This window comes from Phymastichus coffea, unplaced genomic scaffold, assembly GCF_024137745.1.
Source record: "Phymastichus coffea isolate CEN01 unplaced genomic scaffold, Cenicafe_Pcof_1.1 PCOF00125, whole genome shotgun sequence".
NCBI lineage: Eukaryota > Metazoa > Arthropoda > Insecta > Hymenoptera > Eulophidae > Phymastichus > Phymastichus coffea.
Window position 1 is genome coordinate 328064 of NW_026706936.1, and position 18544 is coordinate 346607.

An 18544-nucleotide genomic window follows, 5' to 3' on the forward strand; every position below is an offset into this window, starting at 1 on the left:
CGTAGACCATGTAGACCCTCTGTAATTTGAAAGTGGTTTGCGCATGCACTAATATATATAGTATAATGAACATAGGAACCTACCTTACCATCTGACAAATCAAAGGCAAAACGAAAACATTTGTATATATATCATATATATTGTCCTGGCTTATAGTTATAACAGAATAATAACAGAACATTTTTGTACATAAGGACGAGTCGAATTACTCCTTGTGTGATCTATACTCTTGAATTTATACTGTATAAAATAAAATAAAAACAAGTTTGTAAGTAGAACTACTTATATCAGTAGGTTTATCAGAAAAGGTTACAGAGACGTAGACGAAAATGGGTGATACAGAGCAAGACAATTTAGAGCGCGGTGACGGTGATAATAATAAGAATGATAAAATGTTTACATTGAAAAAGTGGAATGCCGTAGCCATGTGGAGCTGGGACGTCGAATGTGACACTTGTGCGATTTGCCGTGTTCAAGTTATGGGTAAGCCGCTTATTCATAACCTCCAATTCAATTCTTGTATGTTTACGTTGATCCACAGATCACGTTATCCGTTTTTACGTAATTTTATTTGATAAATTATTTTAGTTCTATTGCAATGTCAAGGACGACAATTTCACATTATCTATTTATTTTTTTCTTGCTTGCACTGATTTGCTAACACAGCTGTTTACATCACACTTTGTTGTATAAGAATTTTTTATTTGCTTTATCCTTCTTGAATCGAATTGTTCAAATTACTATAGTTTACCTTAAATTTTTAGTCGAATAATATTGACAGATATATTTTTTTTACTTTGAATTTCGACTTGTAATGAAAGTCATTCTAATAATCTTAACAATGAGTCTGATGTTTTGAGTTGAAGTAATATTAGTTTTAGATAATAAATCAATTGCTAATGAAGTATGTAAATAAGAAACATTGGTTAGGAGAGTGATATTTCAAGCTTGTTCATTTACTCTCTTCCTATGAGTGGTTTGGTCATTAAACAGCTGTATAACTAGATGATTTATTTGACTAAAATGTTTGTAAATTTATTAATTATTCAGAATTGAGAAAACAAAGCAATCGTAAAAGATAAAATATGATTAGAGAGAATTTGTTATCTCAACAATGTAGAATTTTATATTGACAATAATTTGATATTTATTTTTTAAAATTTGTGTATGATGAAAAAATGGGTATGATGGTAAAATGGGTTGTGTGGAAGCAATTGAATCGATAACAAATATTATGGAAAAGTTTGTTTTTTACTCATTGTAGTTTTTAACAAGTACATATCTCGAGGTGTACTTAGAAAAATCAATAAAATGTTCTAAGCTCTAGATTCTTTCTTCAATATATAATTATTATATAATAATAGCTATTTGAAACTGCACTTCAACATTGCATCAATGCTCGTTCGCTTAGATCTTTAACAATGATTTTGGGACAGGTACATTCTTGACAAGTATCATAACAATAAATATAGATTAGATATGATTGTCTTTGCTAGAAAAATAGTCATTGCTTCTGGCATACGTTTTAAAAAAAACATCACTATCTATATTACCATAGCGGTATGCATAATTGGAATCATTGGATATCACGTTTTGAGAAGAATTCGAGCTGCTGCTCGAACGCGAATAAAGGAACGTCATTTCAGATCCATCTGACACGTTTACAACGGCTGTCTCGCGGCTTAAAATTAAGTACGCTCTTGATTTGGTACTTGATTACACTCGGAGAAAGCCAGTGACCGGCGTGCTGTCCTTTCGCGCGGATATAGTCGTACGCTACTCGACTCGGCTCTCCGTTGGCGCTCCGATAAACTTACAAAACGTAAAAATGTATCATTCAGAAGTAGTCACACGCAACCCTCTCACGCTATTTACACGCAAATACACGGCTAAGAAAAGTACACTAAAAAGAAATGGTTCTACACAAGCCTTTGACTATAGGTATAGGCGACTTTGTCGCGTCGGCGACTGATCAGTGGCGCTGGACTCGAAAAGTACGCTAGAAGGAAAATATGAATAGCAGTCGCGGCGGCGGCGGCGGCAAGCTAGTGTCGCACCGCGCTTCTGCCAACCAATTGAAGCATTCGTCGCAAAGGTCATGATCAATCGGCGATCGTCGTGCAAAACAACGAAACGAAGATTTGTGCCGTCGGCAGGAGGAGGCCGCGCGGAGGCACTTATTGCTCTGCGTTGGCGCAGGTCCCGGCCGAGCTCGCAGCGGCTCTGCGCGCAGAGGGGCCGCCAAGGCGTGGCCCCGGCCGGCTAGCAGGCCATGGGCGTGGGCTTGATGTTGGCCACGGCGCTCATCCTGCGCAGCGCGGCGCCGGTCAGGCCGCGCTCGATCTCCTCGAGCGAGCGGCCACTGGTCTCGGGCACGAACAGCCGCACGAAGACGAAGCCCGCCAGGCAGATGGCGCCGAACAGCCAGAAGGTGCCGCTCCAGCCGATCAGGGTGGTCAGCGTGGTGAACATCTTGGTCACGACGAAGGTGCAGGACCAGTTGAAGCCGGTGACTATGCTGGCGGCGCTGCCGCGGATCTTGGCCGGCAGGATTTCGCCCATCATGAGCCAGGGCACGGGCCCGAAGCCCAGCGAGAAGCCCAGCACGTAGATGACGAAGGAGGCGAGCGGCAGCCAGCCCAGCTGGCCGGCGATGTCGAAGTGGTTGTCCTTGAGGTAGAAGTAGGTGCCGAGCACGCCCAGCGAGGCGATCATGCTCAGGCTGCTCATGTAGAGCAGCACCTTGCGGCCCAGGTGGTCGATCACCGCCGTCGCCAGGAAGGTCGAGCCGAAGTTGACCACGCCCACGATCACCGTGCTGAGGTTGCCGTCGATCTCGCTGCCGGACTCCTGCGATCGCACCAGAGCCCGTTAGAGCGGCACGGCGGCCTGGCGGCCTGGCGGCCCGGGCGGCTCGCCCCGGCCCACTTACCAGGAAGATGTGCACCGTGTAGAAGATGACGGCGTTGATGCCCGACATCTGCTGGAAGAACATGAGGCCCAGCGAGATGGCCAGCGGCTTGAGGTTGCGCCGCTTGAGCAGCTCGCTGCGGCCCGACTGGTTGGCCTCGCGCTCGCTCTCCACGTGCATCTTCTCCACGTTGGACAGCTCCTCGCTGACGTCGGCGCCGGGTCCGCGCAGCCACTGCAGCGACTTGCGCGCGCGCTTCGCCTGGCCGCGGGCGATGTACCAGCGCGGCGTCTCGGGAATGATCAGCATGAGCGCGGCGAAGGGCACGGGGACGAGCGCCGCGGCCAGCGCCAGCTGCCACCAGTTCAGGAACATGCCCACGGTGAAGCACAGCAGGATGCCTGCGGAGCGGACGGGTGCGTCAGCGTCGTTCGGTCAGTCGCGGCGGGGCCGCGTCGCCCAACTCACCGATGTTGCCGAAGGCCGTGGGCAGCAGGCCCAGGGTGCCGCGTACCTCGGGCTGGATGGTCTCGCCGAGGTAGACGGGCATCGCCAGCGTGATGACGCCCACGCAGAAGCCACCTAGCGAGCGGCCCGCCAGCACCATGCCTACGTTGCGGGCAAAGCCGATCAGCAGCCAGGCTGCAAGCAGACGCGTCGGTCAGCGGGGCCCGCGGGGTGTGCTCGCGCGCACTCTCTCGCGCGATACTCACACAAGAAGAACGGCGCTGACAGCGACAGGATGGTGTTCCGCCTGCCGACGTTCTCGATGAGGGGCCCACCCACGATGCCGCCGACCAGCGCGCTCAGCGGCATGATCGAACCGATCCACGAGCTCTGCAAGCAAGCGGCCAGGCCGTCGTCAGGTGCACTGCGCTCCGAGCGCCTTCCGGCGAGGACCTTCGCGCGACCTCCGCCTCGCGGCCGTCGCCCGAGCCGAGCCGCGCACTTGCCATTAGCGTTCGCGCACGGCGTCCACTACGCTTGATTGCTCCTCGCGTTTAGCGCGCCCGCAGTCAATCAGTCGCCCGAGCTCTAATCGATGATCGCTATTTTCGAATGCGCGTCCGTGCGCGAGGCGTGAGCCGAGAGCCGAGCGAGCGTGGAAAAATTCTCGTGCGCACACGGAGTGCGGGGCGCGCGAGCCGTCGCCAAACGACGCCAAACGCAAACGTACTAGCCGTACGATCGTTTAACGATCGCGCATCCGCGCTCAATTGAGGCAATGATGCTGCCTGCATCGGCTGCCTGCGGCTACTTTGGGCTCGCGCATCGAATGAAAAGGAATAATACGATTGTAAAATTGCGCTCGCGACGAGTTGCGCAACGCGCCAATTCGAGCCGTCCGTGCCGCCTCGCGATCGAACCTTTGGATTTTCGACTGTCGGGTGTCGCGATGAAAACCGTCCCGAGTCCGTTGGCAAGGCGCGGCCGACAACTTGGCCGATGATTCGGCCAGCCGTCGGCGACTGTCGGTACTTACCGTCGTCTCGTCGACTAGGAAGGACGTCGTGGTGTTGTCCTTCATGGTGACGAGGGCGGGCGAGGTGTAGGACGAGGCGAAGCCCACGACCATCGAACCGATCGACACCGAGAAGGCGGCCAGCACCTGCAACGATCCATCGCGACGATTAGGCCAGAGCACGAAAGACCGTGGCAGGCCTCGCAGCCGACGGCTCGGCCGGGCGCTACCTGGCTGAAGGTGCACTTGGCGACCGGCGCGTTGCCCGGAACCTCGATGTTCACGTGGGTGTCGGCTCGCATGAGGATCTTCATGTTGCCGAGTGTAGCGCTGCTGCTGTTGCTGCTGGCGAACGGACGAACGGACGAACGGACAAACGGACAAACGGACGAGCGGAACTGCCTATACGCGCGTGTTTACCGCGCAGGACTCGCGCTCTTCTGTTGTGGAGCCCTCGACGTCGCGGCCTCTCTTATACGCACGGACCCCCTCCTCTCTCGCGCTCTCTGCCTCCAAGTACTCGCGCATATCGTAGCCCCCCACGGCCGGCAGTCGTCGGATGTGCGCTATCTTGGCGCGATCACTGTCTCTGCTGCTCCGCGCGCTACGCCTTTCCGCATTGGCGGAGCTACCGTCTGGCCGGCACGTCTGCGCGCTACTGCCAGGCCGAGTCGGGCCTCGAGTCGCGAGGGCAGGCCCTCGAAGCTCGCGCCGGGCGTCGATCTGCCGGCCAGTCCCGGGTCATTCGCGCCGACCCCTCTCGTCTCTCACGGCCAAGCTCCGCCGAAGTAATCGAGCGGAAGCAAGCGAATTGCTGAATTGCTGCTTTCCGCGAACGAATCGAGGGTCAATGCCGATCATGGGCCGTTGGCAAGCAGAAAACGCGCAATCTCAAGTTCGCCTTGCGTCAAACGTCGTAGAGTATTCTTGGCGCGTCGCTGCGAGCAGCCTGCAATGTCGAATGCTCGCGCCGTCTCAACGTCCATTCGAATCCGGTTTTCGCTCGTACCCCTGAGCTCCAGTTGTCGGCGCTCTTCCGGCCAGCGCGACGCTCTACGCGAGTCGCCAAGTGCAGCCGTTCAAATTGGAAAGCTCCGCTCGCGCGCGCCGAGCTTGCGACGGTAATTTTCGCGCCAACTAGGCCGACACCCACGCAGCTCGCGGGGGCGGACCAGAGCACGATTTTTACGCTTTACACGCGCGCGGCAACGAGGCGCTCAAGGTCCGCGCGTTCTCCTCCAGTCCGCCTCGGCAAGCTTCCGGCAGTTGCGCCTTCGCCTTCGTTTTGTGATCGCCAGCTGCGCAGCTGCGCGGCCCGCCGCTTTTATCCCGTCGGCGAAACAACAAGCGCCGCCGTAGCACGGGCCCAGTGCACCGCTACAATGCCCAAGTTCGTCTGATCTGCCAGTACTTTTCCGTTCGCCGATCATTACGCGCGAGAGAGCGAAGTTACGCTCCGAAGATCCTTGCACTCGGCGCTCGCACGCGCGCATTCGCGTACTTGGTCAAATCGCTCTTTCGCTTTTTTCTTTTATGAGCATTGTCATAAACCATCGCATACTTTCGTACGAGCAGGAAAAGTCAACGCATAACTTAAATGTATTGCTTTGCGCGCTCGCAAGCTCGAGTAAACAAACGCGCTCGGCTAATTGTAAAAGCAAAGGCGTAAGTTTTTCTTTGGGCTTCCGAGGCGCTGGTTGCGCAAGGCGTTGTTTGCCCGGCGCTGGTTGCTCCGTAAAATTCGATCTCGATGCGACTCGCGCGAGCGAAGATGAAAAGTTTTCGCGGTCGCCTCCAGCGCTGCGTGATCCGTTTACATAATTGTCGAGCATTCCGCGAGCGTCTTCCGGCGCGGCGGCGCTTCTCGAGTGACTCTCAATCGCGCGCGCGTGATTGATTGCCGCAACGCTTCTCCCGCCGTGCCGGCACGATCCCGAGTGCTCGATCGCCTCGAAACCCACCGAAAGTTTTTCGAGACGGCCGCATGCGCGTTCGCGCGCGCGGCGACTCGTCGGGAGCGGTGATTGGCGAGCCCTCGTCCATCTCGATCCGGAGGCCTCGGCGCTGCCCGCCAGAGCAGGCCTCGGGTTGAAGGACCAGAGAGGCGGCGCGTGCGGCAGCCAAACACCGTCGAACGCCGTCGAACGCCGTCAAACGCCGAGACGCTCGCGCAGCGATAAGAGCGCCGTGGGCGACGTCGCTCGTCGGTGCCCGGCCTGCGCGGTCGGCGAGCTAGCGGGCACGCGCAACTCACCTGGGTGAGGTAGTAGGGCCTGTTGCGGCGCCGCTGGGCCTTCTGGAACTGGGGCACGCCGGGCGGCACGGCCTGGCCCGTAGGCTTCTCGAGGTCCTGCGACTCCATGAGGGTCTTGGTGTCGGAGGCCGGCTCGTCTTTGCTGAGCAGCGGTTCCAGCTGCCTGTATTCGTGGTAGATCCGCGAGCCGTTCAGGGTCTTGTGCTGGTTGTTGCGCAGGTTGTCCGCATAGTAGTGTTGCTGTTGCTGCTCGGGCTCGGATCGACAGGCCTGAGGCTGGTCGGCGAGCGCCTCGAAGCCCAGCTGGCTGGCGAACGGGCTGACCTGGCTCAGCAGGGTCGAGTTGGACGAGCAGTCCTGCACCAGCTGGCTCGAGCTGCTCCGGGCGATCGACGGCACCCTTGAGTACTGCTTCGGCAGGATCGCCCGCTCCTGTAACAGCGTGCCCTCGGGTCAGACGTTAAACCAGCTTCGTTCGCTGCTCGTTGTCGTTTGCTCGTCCATTCGCGCGTTCGTCCGCGGCGACGCGCCTCTGGCGTGCTAACGAGCTGCCCCCCGGCTCGGTCTCGCTCGCGGCTCATCCGATATCGAAAGTTTTCCGACGCCTAATCAATGAATCTCCGCATTCACGGCTTCTGCCGCACGATAACGAGGGTCGAGCTGCTGCCCAAAATCGCTCTCTTCGCACGTAGGCGCGCTCCTTTCCTTTCTAGGGTCACGTCATTTTTCTGCTTTTCCGCTCCACTCCGTCCTTTTTCGCGCCTTTTCGCCTCTGTTCGCCCCTGTTCATCCCTGTTCGCCCCTGTTCGCCCCTGTTCGCCCCTGTTCGCCCCTGTTTGCCCACCGCACTCCACGTGTTCGGGCATTTGCGCTGGCGTCTAATGCTGCAATTAAAGCAAACAATGCAGCCCAACTGTGAGCTAAACGCTTCTGTCACGACGAGACTGTTGCTTGCAGTAGGACGTCTGAATAAACGGAGAAACTGCCGGAGAGCGACAAAGGAAACTGAAAAACGATTAGGCTGAAGGAACAAAAGAGGAAACGTACCGCACAGAAGTGGAGCTCGACAAGGCTTAAAATTCGTTGGGCTCGTCAGCTAATGAGCCAATAAACAACTGAAGAACAATTAGAGACGACAGACGCTTAGACACTTCGGAGGATAAAGACGGAAAGTCCGACTATTTATACGAGATTTATCAGTTTTCACAGTGTCCGAATGTCCGAGCAGTCGAGCAAGTGCGATAGACCGAACCAAGTGCGATAGACGCCTCGTTTCTGCAGTCTTCTCCTTCTTCGCTTGAACTTTTCGATAACCTTTCGGCGCTGCCACTACTGGCAAAGACATAGAGAAAATGCTCTTCTATTCGCGTGTATTTATCATATGAAAAATAAATGCACATCAGCTTGTCGTCGGCCTCTGCGTGAACCCGCGATTGTCACGTAATAATCGCGACAGTAGCACGTAACGACCACGTCGTACGAGCTTTGCCGCTGCCCAGTCAGAAATAAAGAACTTTTTTGCCCTGGGCTTCCAGCATTTTTGATCAGCTGATCATAGCGATCTTCCTATTTGATCGTGCCTTTTGTCCATTTCCGAGCCTCCTTGGGCTGTGCATTCCATGTGGTTGTCAACCGTTTCTACGCGACCGTCGCCTTATCGAATTTCACTATCTCTGCAAATTGTTTTTCACGATAACAATATGCGCAATCTCGGATTATGTTGCGATGACTTTGATCAGCGTCTTTTAATAAAATCATCATCCAACGCGTAATAGCCGAGTGCGTTTTTACGATTTTACCATGCAGTTTAACTTCCGGGTTTTCTTTTATGCACATCAGTTTGAAAGCCCGCGTGGCTGCGTGGCTGTTACAACGGCGCGTTACATCCAACGTTATTTGCATATTATTCGCCGACAGATAATAGCCGCGGACGCAATCGAATTTTGTCGGAATTCGATGAAAAGTCACTTTTAGTTCTTATTTTATCGATAAATTATGCGTTTGGCTAAACGACCAGTCTCACGCGACTCGGACTTGTATCCGTTATTTAGTTCATTAAATAAAGATTAACTTCCGCACTAAATTGCTTTGTTAATCCCTACTAATTGTTATCAGACTACTCCCGGTCTGATATAGATTAATGAGCGATCGAGACTCATCGTACAGAGCCTGAATGCAATGGCCTAAAGAAAAGAAGAGCCGAATATAAGTGCTGAAACAAGTGCGATTGACGTATAGCCTAGGCTGTCATCATTATCGCGTTGTTGTGCCACTGAGAGAAATTGTGTCGGATCACGCGAGGACTGGCGTACGAACTTGTTGACCAGTCGGCGCGCGAGTGTGGCTCCGCAGTCTCGAGGCTTTTCGGGAAATCGGCCAAGCGTAATCGGAGCGTGATCATCTCTCGCGGTTGCGCAACGATTAATCCCACACCGAGCCGCGCGTTTCCGAGCTGGCGGACGAGGAAAGCCGAGCCGCCGTACCCCGACTGTCCCAGGGCAGCTCTCGCTCCCGCTGGCACCTTGCTTTTCCATCGCGATCGGCGCTTTCGTGGAAACCGCTCGAGTGCGTCATCGGGCCCTGACCCCCTTCCGCCTATCGCGAATTCCGACGGAGCGGCTGCCTGCCGCCGAGGAGCGAGAAAGTGCCCCGGCAAAGCGCTCCGCTGGCCAGCCGCCGCGGAGAAGAGAAGGAGAGTCCCGGTTGGCGCCCCTGCGACCAGGCAGCACTCCGCTCGCGCGCGCGCGCGCCTCGCCACGCGCGCAGGCGCCGCGCGAGCGTCGCGTCACGGCTCGCGAACTGGCGCGCGCATCCGGGGCTTCGAGATCCCGTCGACCATTCGCGACTCGCTCGGGCCGACCGGCGAGAACGCGGAGCAGTCGAGCCGCGCTCGCGTTGCCGTCCGTTCGCAAGCGGCGCGAGGAACAGGTTTGCCCGCCGTCGGCGACCGTCCGAGAGGACGTCGCGTCGACCGCTTGGCGTCGGCCGACGCGAGCGTCGCGTCGCCGATCCACGTGCAGTCCGGCCGGACGCGCGAGCACGTGGATCCGCCGGGCTTGCCGCCCCTCGCGGACGCTTCTTCCGCGAGCTTCCGCGCGCACTGATGCCGCGCCGGCGATCAATAAATTATCGGCTTGCCGCTGCTGCGACTCGCGCGCGCTTACCCGACGAGCGTGGCAGCGACGCGTCGAAGAGCCGCCGGCCGCGCGGCCGCTCACCCGGCGAAGAGGAGGCCGGCGGTGCTGCTCGGCGACCCGCGTGGCCCCGGGACCTCGAGGCCGAGGGGAGCGTGCGCCCGCGCGGGTCGCCACGCAGCAGGGTCGCGGGCTCGCGCGCCCGTGCAAATCGGCCATCCGGCTCGAGTCGATCGGGGCTCGATTTCCCACCGGCCGCAGCGCGTCCGCGGCTGCTCGCCGGCCAGTGCGGACGGCCGCTCGGGCCCGTCGTCTCCAGGACGCCTCGCGTGGGCGTCGCGGCCGCAGCGCGAGCACCGAGGCGGACTCGTCCTGCGGCCCCGCGGATCCTTCTAGAAGGCCGCGCTCGCGTGGCGCGCCTGGCCGGCCGGACTCTCCTCCGACTCACCTTGGGCTTGCCGAAGCTGGCGAGGCACAGCGGCCAGGGCTGCATGATCCGCCGCCTGGACTGGTGGTGGTGGTGGTGGTGGTGCTGCTGCTGCTGCTGCTGTTGCGTCGAAGACATGTTTGCTGTGGCGATTGACGGGCGCCGGCTGCTGTCTGCTCCGCACGTGGAATCGCGAGGCGAGCGACCTTATCGGCTCGTCGTCTCCCTCTACTGTGTACGCTCCGCCGCTACTGTTGCCAGCTACTCTCTCGGCCGCAGTCGTCCGCACTCCGTGGCTTTCCAGCGCCCACTGCCGGCGCTGCTCGCACTCTCCGGCGCTCTCTGCTCACCTGCGCTCGCTCCACTCGGCTACCAGGCTACACGCCAGCGCGTGGGCGGAACGTCTGGTCGCGTCCAGTCCAGTCCAGCCGAGACGATTCAGAGCCAGTGCGCGGACAACGTGTGCGTGCTCATGAACCGTCCGCTCGCTATTTCACTCGGCTAATCAGATCGCGCGCGGCCGGCTCTTGTCTTTTATACGCGTCGAGCGCGAGAGCGCGAGAGCGCGAGAGCGCGCGCGCCGCGCCAGAGTAGGGGTAGCGCGGCTCGACTCCTCTAGGCCTCTCCTCCGAATGCCCTGTGCTCACCCACTTTCGGCGCTCGGCACCGGTGAGAACGAGGCCGGCCAAAGGCGATCGGACCGATCGCCGATCGGGACCGGCCCAGCCCAGCCCGTCGTACCGTTCCGGTTCCGGTTCCAGGCGCGAGCGCGACATCTCGCCGAACGCGGAATATCCGCTCGCCCGGGACGACGGGAGACGAAGCGCCGCGCCACCCGCGTCCGGCTCTCCGTCCCAGGGCTGGCGCGCAGGCTCGCGCTCGTTCCCGACATTTTTACGAACTTTTTAGACATGGCTCGACAACCTCCTTTATGGGGTGCTCCTTTGCTTCTCTACTCCCAACTTTATTGTACTCCTTACAGCACTTTTGGTCCGTCTTGGCTCCAGTGGCTGTTTGGCTGACTCAATCTCAATGATGAAACATTTAACGAGATATACAACTGCCAACCAAAACTTCCAGAATAAGATTAAACCGATGTCAATTTGTCGACAGCTGCTTCAGCTCAATTGACGATTCAACTACGCCTTCTATTTTGTCATTCGTTGTTCGCTCCCACGCCAGAAAAAGTGCCTGCCGCAAGTATTCGAACTTGTACAGACGCATGGCCCAGCCGTCGAGCGTCAAGAAGAATTTTCAAAGCTTGGAAGAGACGCGTGAAAAGCAAACGAGAAATGTGACGAGAAGAGTTCATTAGAAAATTGCATTTGTTTGAGACGCCATACAAGATTGGCTCGGAGCTAAAAATCAATAATGGAACAGGTCATGAATAGATCACGACTGAGCGCACCGCTCGAAGCATCGAATGACCTGTGAACGCGCTCGGAATCAAGTTGGGCACGGTCATTTTCATATAAACAAAGATGCCAGCCGGGGGACAGTCGTCCGAAGGTACGTTGACACCGTCGATGCGATAATAGGTCTATCAAGGAACGAGATCTGTTGCTAAAAATAAGCCCGCCAACTGGATAACGAGCGTCGCCTTTATTTTTGCAAAGTTGCTGCGGTGCAGCTCGCATCGCAGCGCCCTTTAGCGGATTGGCCGGTGCGCAATCTGGGTCGGAAATTTCCGACCTCTATCCTCAATCTAGTCTAGCTTGATAAAGACCAATTTTTATCGCGTGTCACTAGCCTTTGCTATCGATTCGCTGACGATTGGCGCGCGGAAAGAGCCGAGCAGCCGTTTTGGGCCGAGCAGCAGCAGCAGCAGCAGCAGCAGCAGCAGCAGCAGCAGCAGCAGCAGGCTCTCACGCGCCCCCGCTGCTCGCGGCTTCGGCGACGGGCTGCGGCGCACGACGGAGCCGCCTGCTAGAAAACTTTGCAGATTTACAAGCTGATAGCGCGGGAGTCGCTGCCGCGTTGTTTGCACTGCCGACGGCGGCAGCGCGCGAGCTCGTGCCGCAGCCGTTTCAGCGGTCCGCGGAGCTCGATCGCCGAGCGTCGACGCACGGCGTGGCTTCGCAGATAGCTCGCGCCGTACATGAGCTTGCCGTGCATTTTTACGAGCGCGATTGGTGCGACAATTGACAGGCACCGCGCGTCCGCAGCGCTTCCCGACGCAGCCAGCGCGGACTCGACCGATACCAAGCCTGACGCACGCGGACCGAGCGCGCGCCGATTCCTCGTCGTCGGCCCTGACTTTGAGTCTCGCCGAGCACGTGCCGAAGCCGCGATAACGCTGCGCAATGTCGCCGACGGGCAGCTTTTCTCCAGCCACTGCCTTGCTTCTTCGCTGTTCCACCGAGCGCCGTAGAGACTCGCCCGTTATCCCAATCCCAGCCGGCAACCTTCGCTTCTCGAGTTTGACCAATGGAAGCGAAACGCACGGCTCGCACAACTGATAGCTGCTGCAACCTCATCGGATGACAACCAACAAAAGCAGAACCAATATTTACTTGCTATCGCTCAAGACAAGTTTCATAGCCTGATGTTTCCTATCCGGCCGAGAAAACCCAGACAACCATCGCCTCGATCTCTAATCTTTGCCAATGTAACGTTGAGTCAACATCCTCCACCACGTTGAAACTTGCTGGGATCGACTCGTCTTCATCAAGAGTACTCGTTACCTCTGCATTCGTATCCGTAATCTTTGTCAAGTGTCAGTGTATTAGTGGTTTACGAGTGACATAAGCCTTTCATCTCGAGTTAATGCTCAACAAGTAGCTTCCTTGTAAACAGTAGTTCCACTGTTTGGTAACATTCCAAATCCAGTTAATTGGGAAGCGCTCAGCGGCCAACATTTCATTATCAGCTTTTGCAATTTACCGCTGCTCAAATTCAATATTCAGCTTTATAAAAATTGGCAAACAAAGCATCTCATTGATCAGTCATCAGTAGCACAATACAGCCTTACATCGGATCCAATGATTCCATCGCACATTCGAGACGCTCCGTGCATTTTTTTTCTGCTTACATCGCTCGTAAATCAGGCATACACCTGGTCTATTCTTGCGCCGATGGCTATTTCTGCTCAGTGACTGTCGGCCATCAGCGCGCGGTATTTTTTTTTTTTTTTTCCAACAAGCATGGAAAAATTATTGGACAAAAGCCAAAATAAATTCGGAAAGGCTCGAGTACACATCATTTGACGAGCTTAGACTGTAAAAAGTTTGTCTGGAGCAAAAACTTTTGACTGGATAGGAAAAGTTTTTTCTTCTAATAAATTCAGTAGGTCAGGATCACATTGCTCATAAAACAATGTATATTATCCGTATTGAATAAAAAAATAAAGCTATACCGTTGAGGATATAAGTGAGCTGTGTGTTTATACACCGAATTGGAATTTTATTTCAACGTGGGTTACATAAAACCATGTTATTACGATTAGCAACTGCAATCATTCGTATGACAATCCATTTTCAGACCAGAGCTGAGTGAAAACGAGCCACCATGATACTTTTTTCTTCCTTTTTCTAAAAAAATGTAAATTAGAGAAAGCGAGAACAAAGGGGTTCTAGACAGTTCTGCAGAGTGTTATGTCTGCCGGACAATGCAAAGAAAGACGCGACAATAAGAGAGAGAGAGAGAGAGAGAGAGAGAGAGAGGGAGGATGGAAGGGTGGGAGGGAGGGAGAGAGGTGGATCGAACGTACGTCAAGCAATCGTCTCGGCGATGCGTTGCGAAGACGCGAAACGATCTAGAAAAATCTGATTAATCGGCAGTCGTTCGGGCATTTCCATAATTGTTGGTGTCGCTCGCTAATTGCAGGCAAATGCAGTCTAATCCGGTTGTCAATTGGCGATAGAAAGGCGTAGTACCGACAAGCCAGTTTGCCTATCGAATGACAGTCGGACATGGAAGGATCGAGAAGTATCTTCGCGAACGTTACAATGATCGAGGGGGGGTCGATCGTAGCTGTCCGCTCGCCTCGACGCGTCTCGACGATTGATCGCCGTGGAACTTTTTGGACGGGCTACCGCTATAACGGATGTGCCTGTGGAGCGCGAAGCGTTTCGAAAGTCGAAAAATGCCGGTATCTCGGCGCATCTCGGCGAATCTCGGCGGATCTCGGGGCCCGTCGCGCAGCGTTAGTTATTTTGGTGCCGAACGCTTCGCAATCGGCACGACACGCATTGCCAAGTGCGCGCTGTCTCGATAATACAGCGAGATAGATGCAGCGAGTTACGTCAGCTTTGTATCGGCAAAGCGATGAAAAATGGAATGGAAAGGCTCGACTGCGCAGAGCGTACATGCGACGCCGATACATTGATAAAAGTAGCACCATTAACAAGTGGCACATATCGCCGCAGAGAATACAGTAGTGGAATACTACCAGAAGAGCACTCTCGTATTCGCTCGAGCGCTTAAACGACGTCAAGTCGATCGAATTATTAACTACTGCTTTACGTGCGCTTTCAGCCGTGCATCGGTTTTTATTGCCTTCCACTCAACTGCCATTCCCCGTCCTCTTCGGCTCATCTTATTCGATTTGTTTGCTTAATTTGATCCGAGGCTGCATTGTTCGCCGCGTGCCTCCTTGCCGAACAGCAGTCCGTCGCGTCCGAAGCAACCGGCAACCTCAAGAAAAATTCATTCGACGACACCGGAGCTTATAACCATTGCATAACAGTGCAGCAAAGCTCGACTGCGAGCCGGTTCGTAAATTTTTGAGATCTTCTACAGTATAATGCGCTTTATCAAAATATCAATCTCAGCTGTAAAAAATTATTAATTGCGCGCGATTGCGCCAAGTGCGCTAAGACCGTTATCGCCTTTTATTATTTCTCCGCGTCTCAATTACAGGAACTAGACGCGCGTCGCTCGTTTTCCTACTTTGCAACGTTCGATCATTTCAGTCGCAGGTAAACTTGTCAGTCGAATCAACGTTCTTTTCGCCAATATCGTTCTCAGAATAGCTCGATTAATTAGAATCAATCCAATTGGTCAATACTAACTGTTGCATGTCGTAAGTTGTCGCTGAAAGTTGCATGAAACATTCAGTGCCTCTGCTGCGTAAATGACAGGCGGCTCTCAACACCGTTTTCCAAATCTTTCAATGAAACTGCGCTACCTAGTAACTGATCGCTTCCGATACTAATTTTCTCCATTGGAAAATCACGACGTTTGACGCAAACATCGCTGTTGCTCCGTACGTGCGAGTTTTGCTTTTGCACGTCATAAATTTGGCGCCATAAATAGCGTCTCTCGACGCGATCGATACAAAGACCGTTCGTCAGTAGCCAGGATCGGCGGCCGAGTGCGAGGCAGACGAAGCGGGTAACAGCTATAACAAGTATCGAGCGAAGATCGTTCGATGACTCGGTGGGCGCGGGAATGCCTACTCGCTCTCGTCGGATTGCCAAAATAAATGCCACGACGTACGTCGCAACACTAAGAAGCATCGCTTTCTGCATTGTTTCAGACGCGTGCCTACGCTGCCAGGCGGAGAGCAAGAAGGACTTCTACGGCAAGCAAGACTGCGTGGTGGTCTGGGGCGAGTGCAACCACTCCTTCCACTACTGCTGCATGTCGCTGTGGGTCAAGCAGAACAACCGGTGCCCGCTCTGCCAGCAGGAGTGGTCCATCCAGCGCATGGGCAAATGAGTCGCCGCTCGCGTTCTTCGCGTGCTTCGAGCTCTTCGTCGTCTACTTCGCTCCATCCCCGCGCCTTCGCGCCGCGAGCATGAATCATTGTGATAAAAACCTCATTAGCCTTAATAAATTTGCTTCGATTACAAAGCTTGCGCGCATTTGCACTGCCCGTAATAACCCAATAGCGGAGCCGAATCGATCGCGCTGGTGCGCTCAGGTGCACATCGGCCCTCCGGCGAGCGGAGCCAAGGTGCGCCGAGTCGTTCAACAAGTCGACGAGAAGATACGTGGCGCCAAGTGGACGAGCGCGGCGGCACGTGTCGTAAGCCGCGAAAGGGAAACACGCCCGAGGAATTGCGGAGGCTCGTCTCGACGCTCGGCCAATCGCGCTCGAGAAAGCCGGACTCTGCCCCCGACGAGCCTTCGCAAGCTGCTTGTTTTTTTCCTCTCTCTCTCTCTCTCTCTCTCTCTCTCTCTCTCTCTCTCCCTCCCTCCGCCGCGCATTCCGAAAACCATGACGCCATGACGCCATGACGTAGCCAGCTTAGAGGCTCCGGCGCGATTTGCAGCGCCGTTGCGTCAGCCGCTGCCTGGCCGCTGCACTGCGAGAGAACGCGCGCTAGGATGATCGATCGCTCGGTCGCGGCCGCGGCCACTTATCTCAGTGCCGATTAGCTCGTCGGTATTTCCAGAGCCCGGCCCAATCGAAAATATATCCTCTGTCGGCGCCGATTCGGCAAAGCTCTCGCTGCAAATCAATGAAATGTCGGTTTCTTCGTCGCTTGTTATTCCATGCAAGTGTGTCCATTTTTACTCGATATTTATAAAACAACAATGTCCCTCGCGACGAGCAAAAAAGTAGGTCTGATCGACTGGTTGCCGCCTGATCAAATCGTGGAAAATATCGGTTTCGCTCGAGCGCGATGGCCAGCTTATTTGTTCCTGTTGGCAAGCGCTCGCGCCGCGAGAGATCCTTTCTCGCCACGATTTCCGCGCGGCAGCCGATCGCCGCGAGTACAGAGCAGCGACACGGCGCGCACGGGGTCCTTGAAAGCGGCGGCAAAAGGAAGGAGCCGACGGCGCCAGCGGCATGTCGGAAAAAAGGACCGGAGCCACCGTCAAGGAGCACAGGCGCCCGCGTGGATCCGGTTCACTTGGTAACGGAAGCACCCGTTGGCGGAGCAGGCACAGGCACAGCCGACGCGACCGCCTGCACGTACACCCTCGCGCGACCTTGGAGTCGCGAAAGATGCGCAGTTCGAGACCGAGGACGAGCCTCCAGCCAAGATTGGCGCTATATTAATCGCTTGCGCAACTCGCGCGCGCGATACATCATGCGCCGGCGCGATTGGAAGAAGCCGACGTGTTTCGATTGCGCGCGTCCGCGGCGCGCCGTGACGCTCGCGTCCGAGCGGCGCTTTCTTCCCAGAGCTCTATGGCGGCTCATCGAGGCAATCGCGTCGACGGCCCGCACGACAGAGCCGGCCGACGTGCAGACACCGCGCGCCCGACCCGCGCGAGCCTGCGACGTCTAGCCGCGCTCGTTCAATTGGCTAAATGGCAAACTACGCCAACGACAATGGCAGCCTGTTAAAGCGGCTCCCCGGCTCGACGAGATTGTTCCTTCGCCGATCGCCAATGTCGCCGCCAATCGGCTGGGCCCGCGCGCTGCCGGCCAGCCGATAACCACACGCTGTCGGGCCGCCGGTCGCGCCAGACGCCAGATGCACGCTTCCGCGCGCCGCAGGCGAGCTGTCCAAGTCGGCCGAGGGGCTCGTCGCCCGAGCCGACCAATAGCCACGAGCCGAGAGCCGCGAGCCGTCTTCGGCCTCTTCTCTACACGCGTCTACTTATACGAACTCATCGGCGCGTCGCTCTTCCGCCTGACCGGCCTCGGCATTCACGCCCGAATGCCGCAGCTTGTGCAATAGCGTCGGCAAAAGTCGAACCGGCAGCTATACTTTCTGCGGGTCTCGAGCGTCGGCTCACCCAGTGATTGCATCGCGCCGTTACTTCGCAGTCTCGCTCGCTGCCCACGCGATGCAATGTACGACGTCCCGATTGGGAATTGTCCGCAAGCAGACTTGTCGTTGCTACGCCTCACCAGCACTTTCCCTTGTTCCTTGTCCGCCCCGAGCATTTGCAATTTTTTTTTCGTCAGTTTTGCCTCCGGCAAGGATCATGAAATAATCGCTTTCCCTGAACAAGCGTCGCTCCGAACGCTCCAAAATTACCATTATTAATCTCTAAATTAACCAATGAATATGCCTCGATAAATCAAAGGTAAACGTCCAGAAGAGGAACAACGGTGCAAAATATATAAAAGTAACGTCCGGAGCGCGTATACTGATTTCACATTTTACAGCTTGTTGCGCGATCATAACTATACCGTTTTTATGTTCAATCAGTGACGAGCCGTTTTCCTTGACTTTCCTGTCGTCAATTGTCAGTTGTGCGATCGGCAAAAGTTGCGCAAAAATCAAATGAAGAAAGATCACAATTTCAAGGTTCCCATGCAGCTCTTACATAAATAGCAACGAATTTCCGGTCTGGCCGATTCACCCAGGTGACGTTTTTTTTTATCATTCAGCAGGAACCAAGCATCCGTTTTCAGTGTTATCGAAATACATGCTCGATACACAATTTGCCAAACGAGAAAAAAAAAACGGTTATTATTGTTGGTCCCAAAGTCGTTGGCACGAGTCGC

At 55.0% G+C, this 18544-nt stretch overlaps 2 protein-coding genes across 2 annotated transcripts; one reads left to right on the top strand and one right to left on the bottom strand.

The window, feature by feature from the left end:
* The first annotated feature begins 138 nt into the window (after positions 1 to 138).
* On the top strand, positions 139 to 15978 carry LOC131671437 (RING-box protein 2). Its single transcript, XM_058947834.1, has 2 exons — positions 139 to 483; positions 15668 to 15978. The coding sequence occupies exons 1-2, from the start codon at positions 330 to 332 to the stop codon at positions 15847 to 15849; spliced, it is 336 nt and encodes a 111-aa protein (XP_058803817.1). The 5' UTR covers positions 139 to 329; the 3' UTR covers positions 15850 to 15978.
* On the bottom strand, positions 2116 to 10677 carry LOC131671435 (facilitated trehalose transporter Tret1-like). Its single transcript, XM_058947832.1, has 7 exons — positions 10210 to 10677; positions 6628 to 7059; positions 4395 to 4520; positions 3625 to 3748; positions 3380 to 3553; positions 2933 to 3312; positions 2116 to 2850 (listed from the first exon to the last, which is right to left on the bottom strand). Exons 1-7 carry the CDS (start codon positions 10324 to 10326, stop codon positions 2263 to 2265), a joined length of 1941 nt encoding a protein of 646 aa, XP_058803815.1. The 5' UTR covers positions 10327 to 10677; the 3' UTR covers positions 2116 to 2262.
* Positions 15979 to 18544: the final 2566 nt, after the last annotated feature.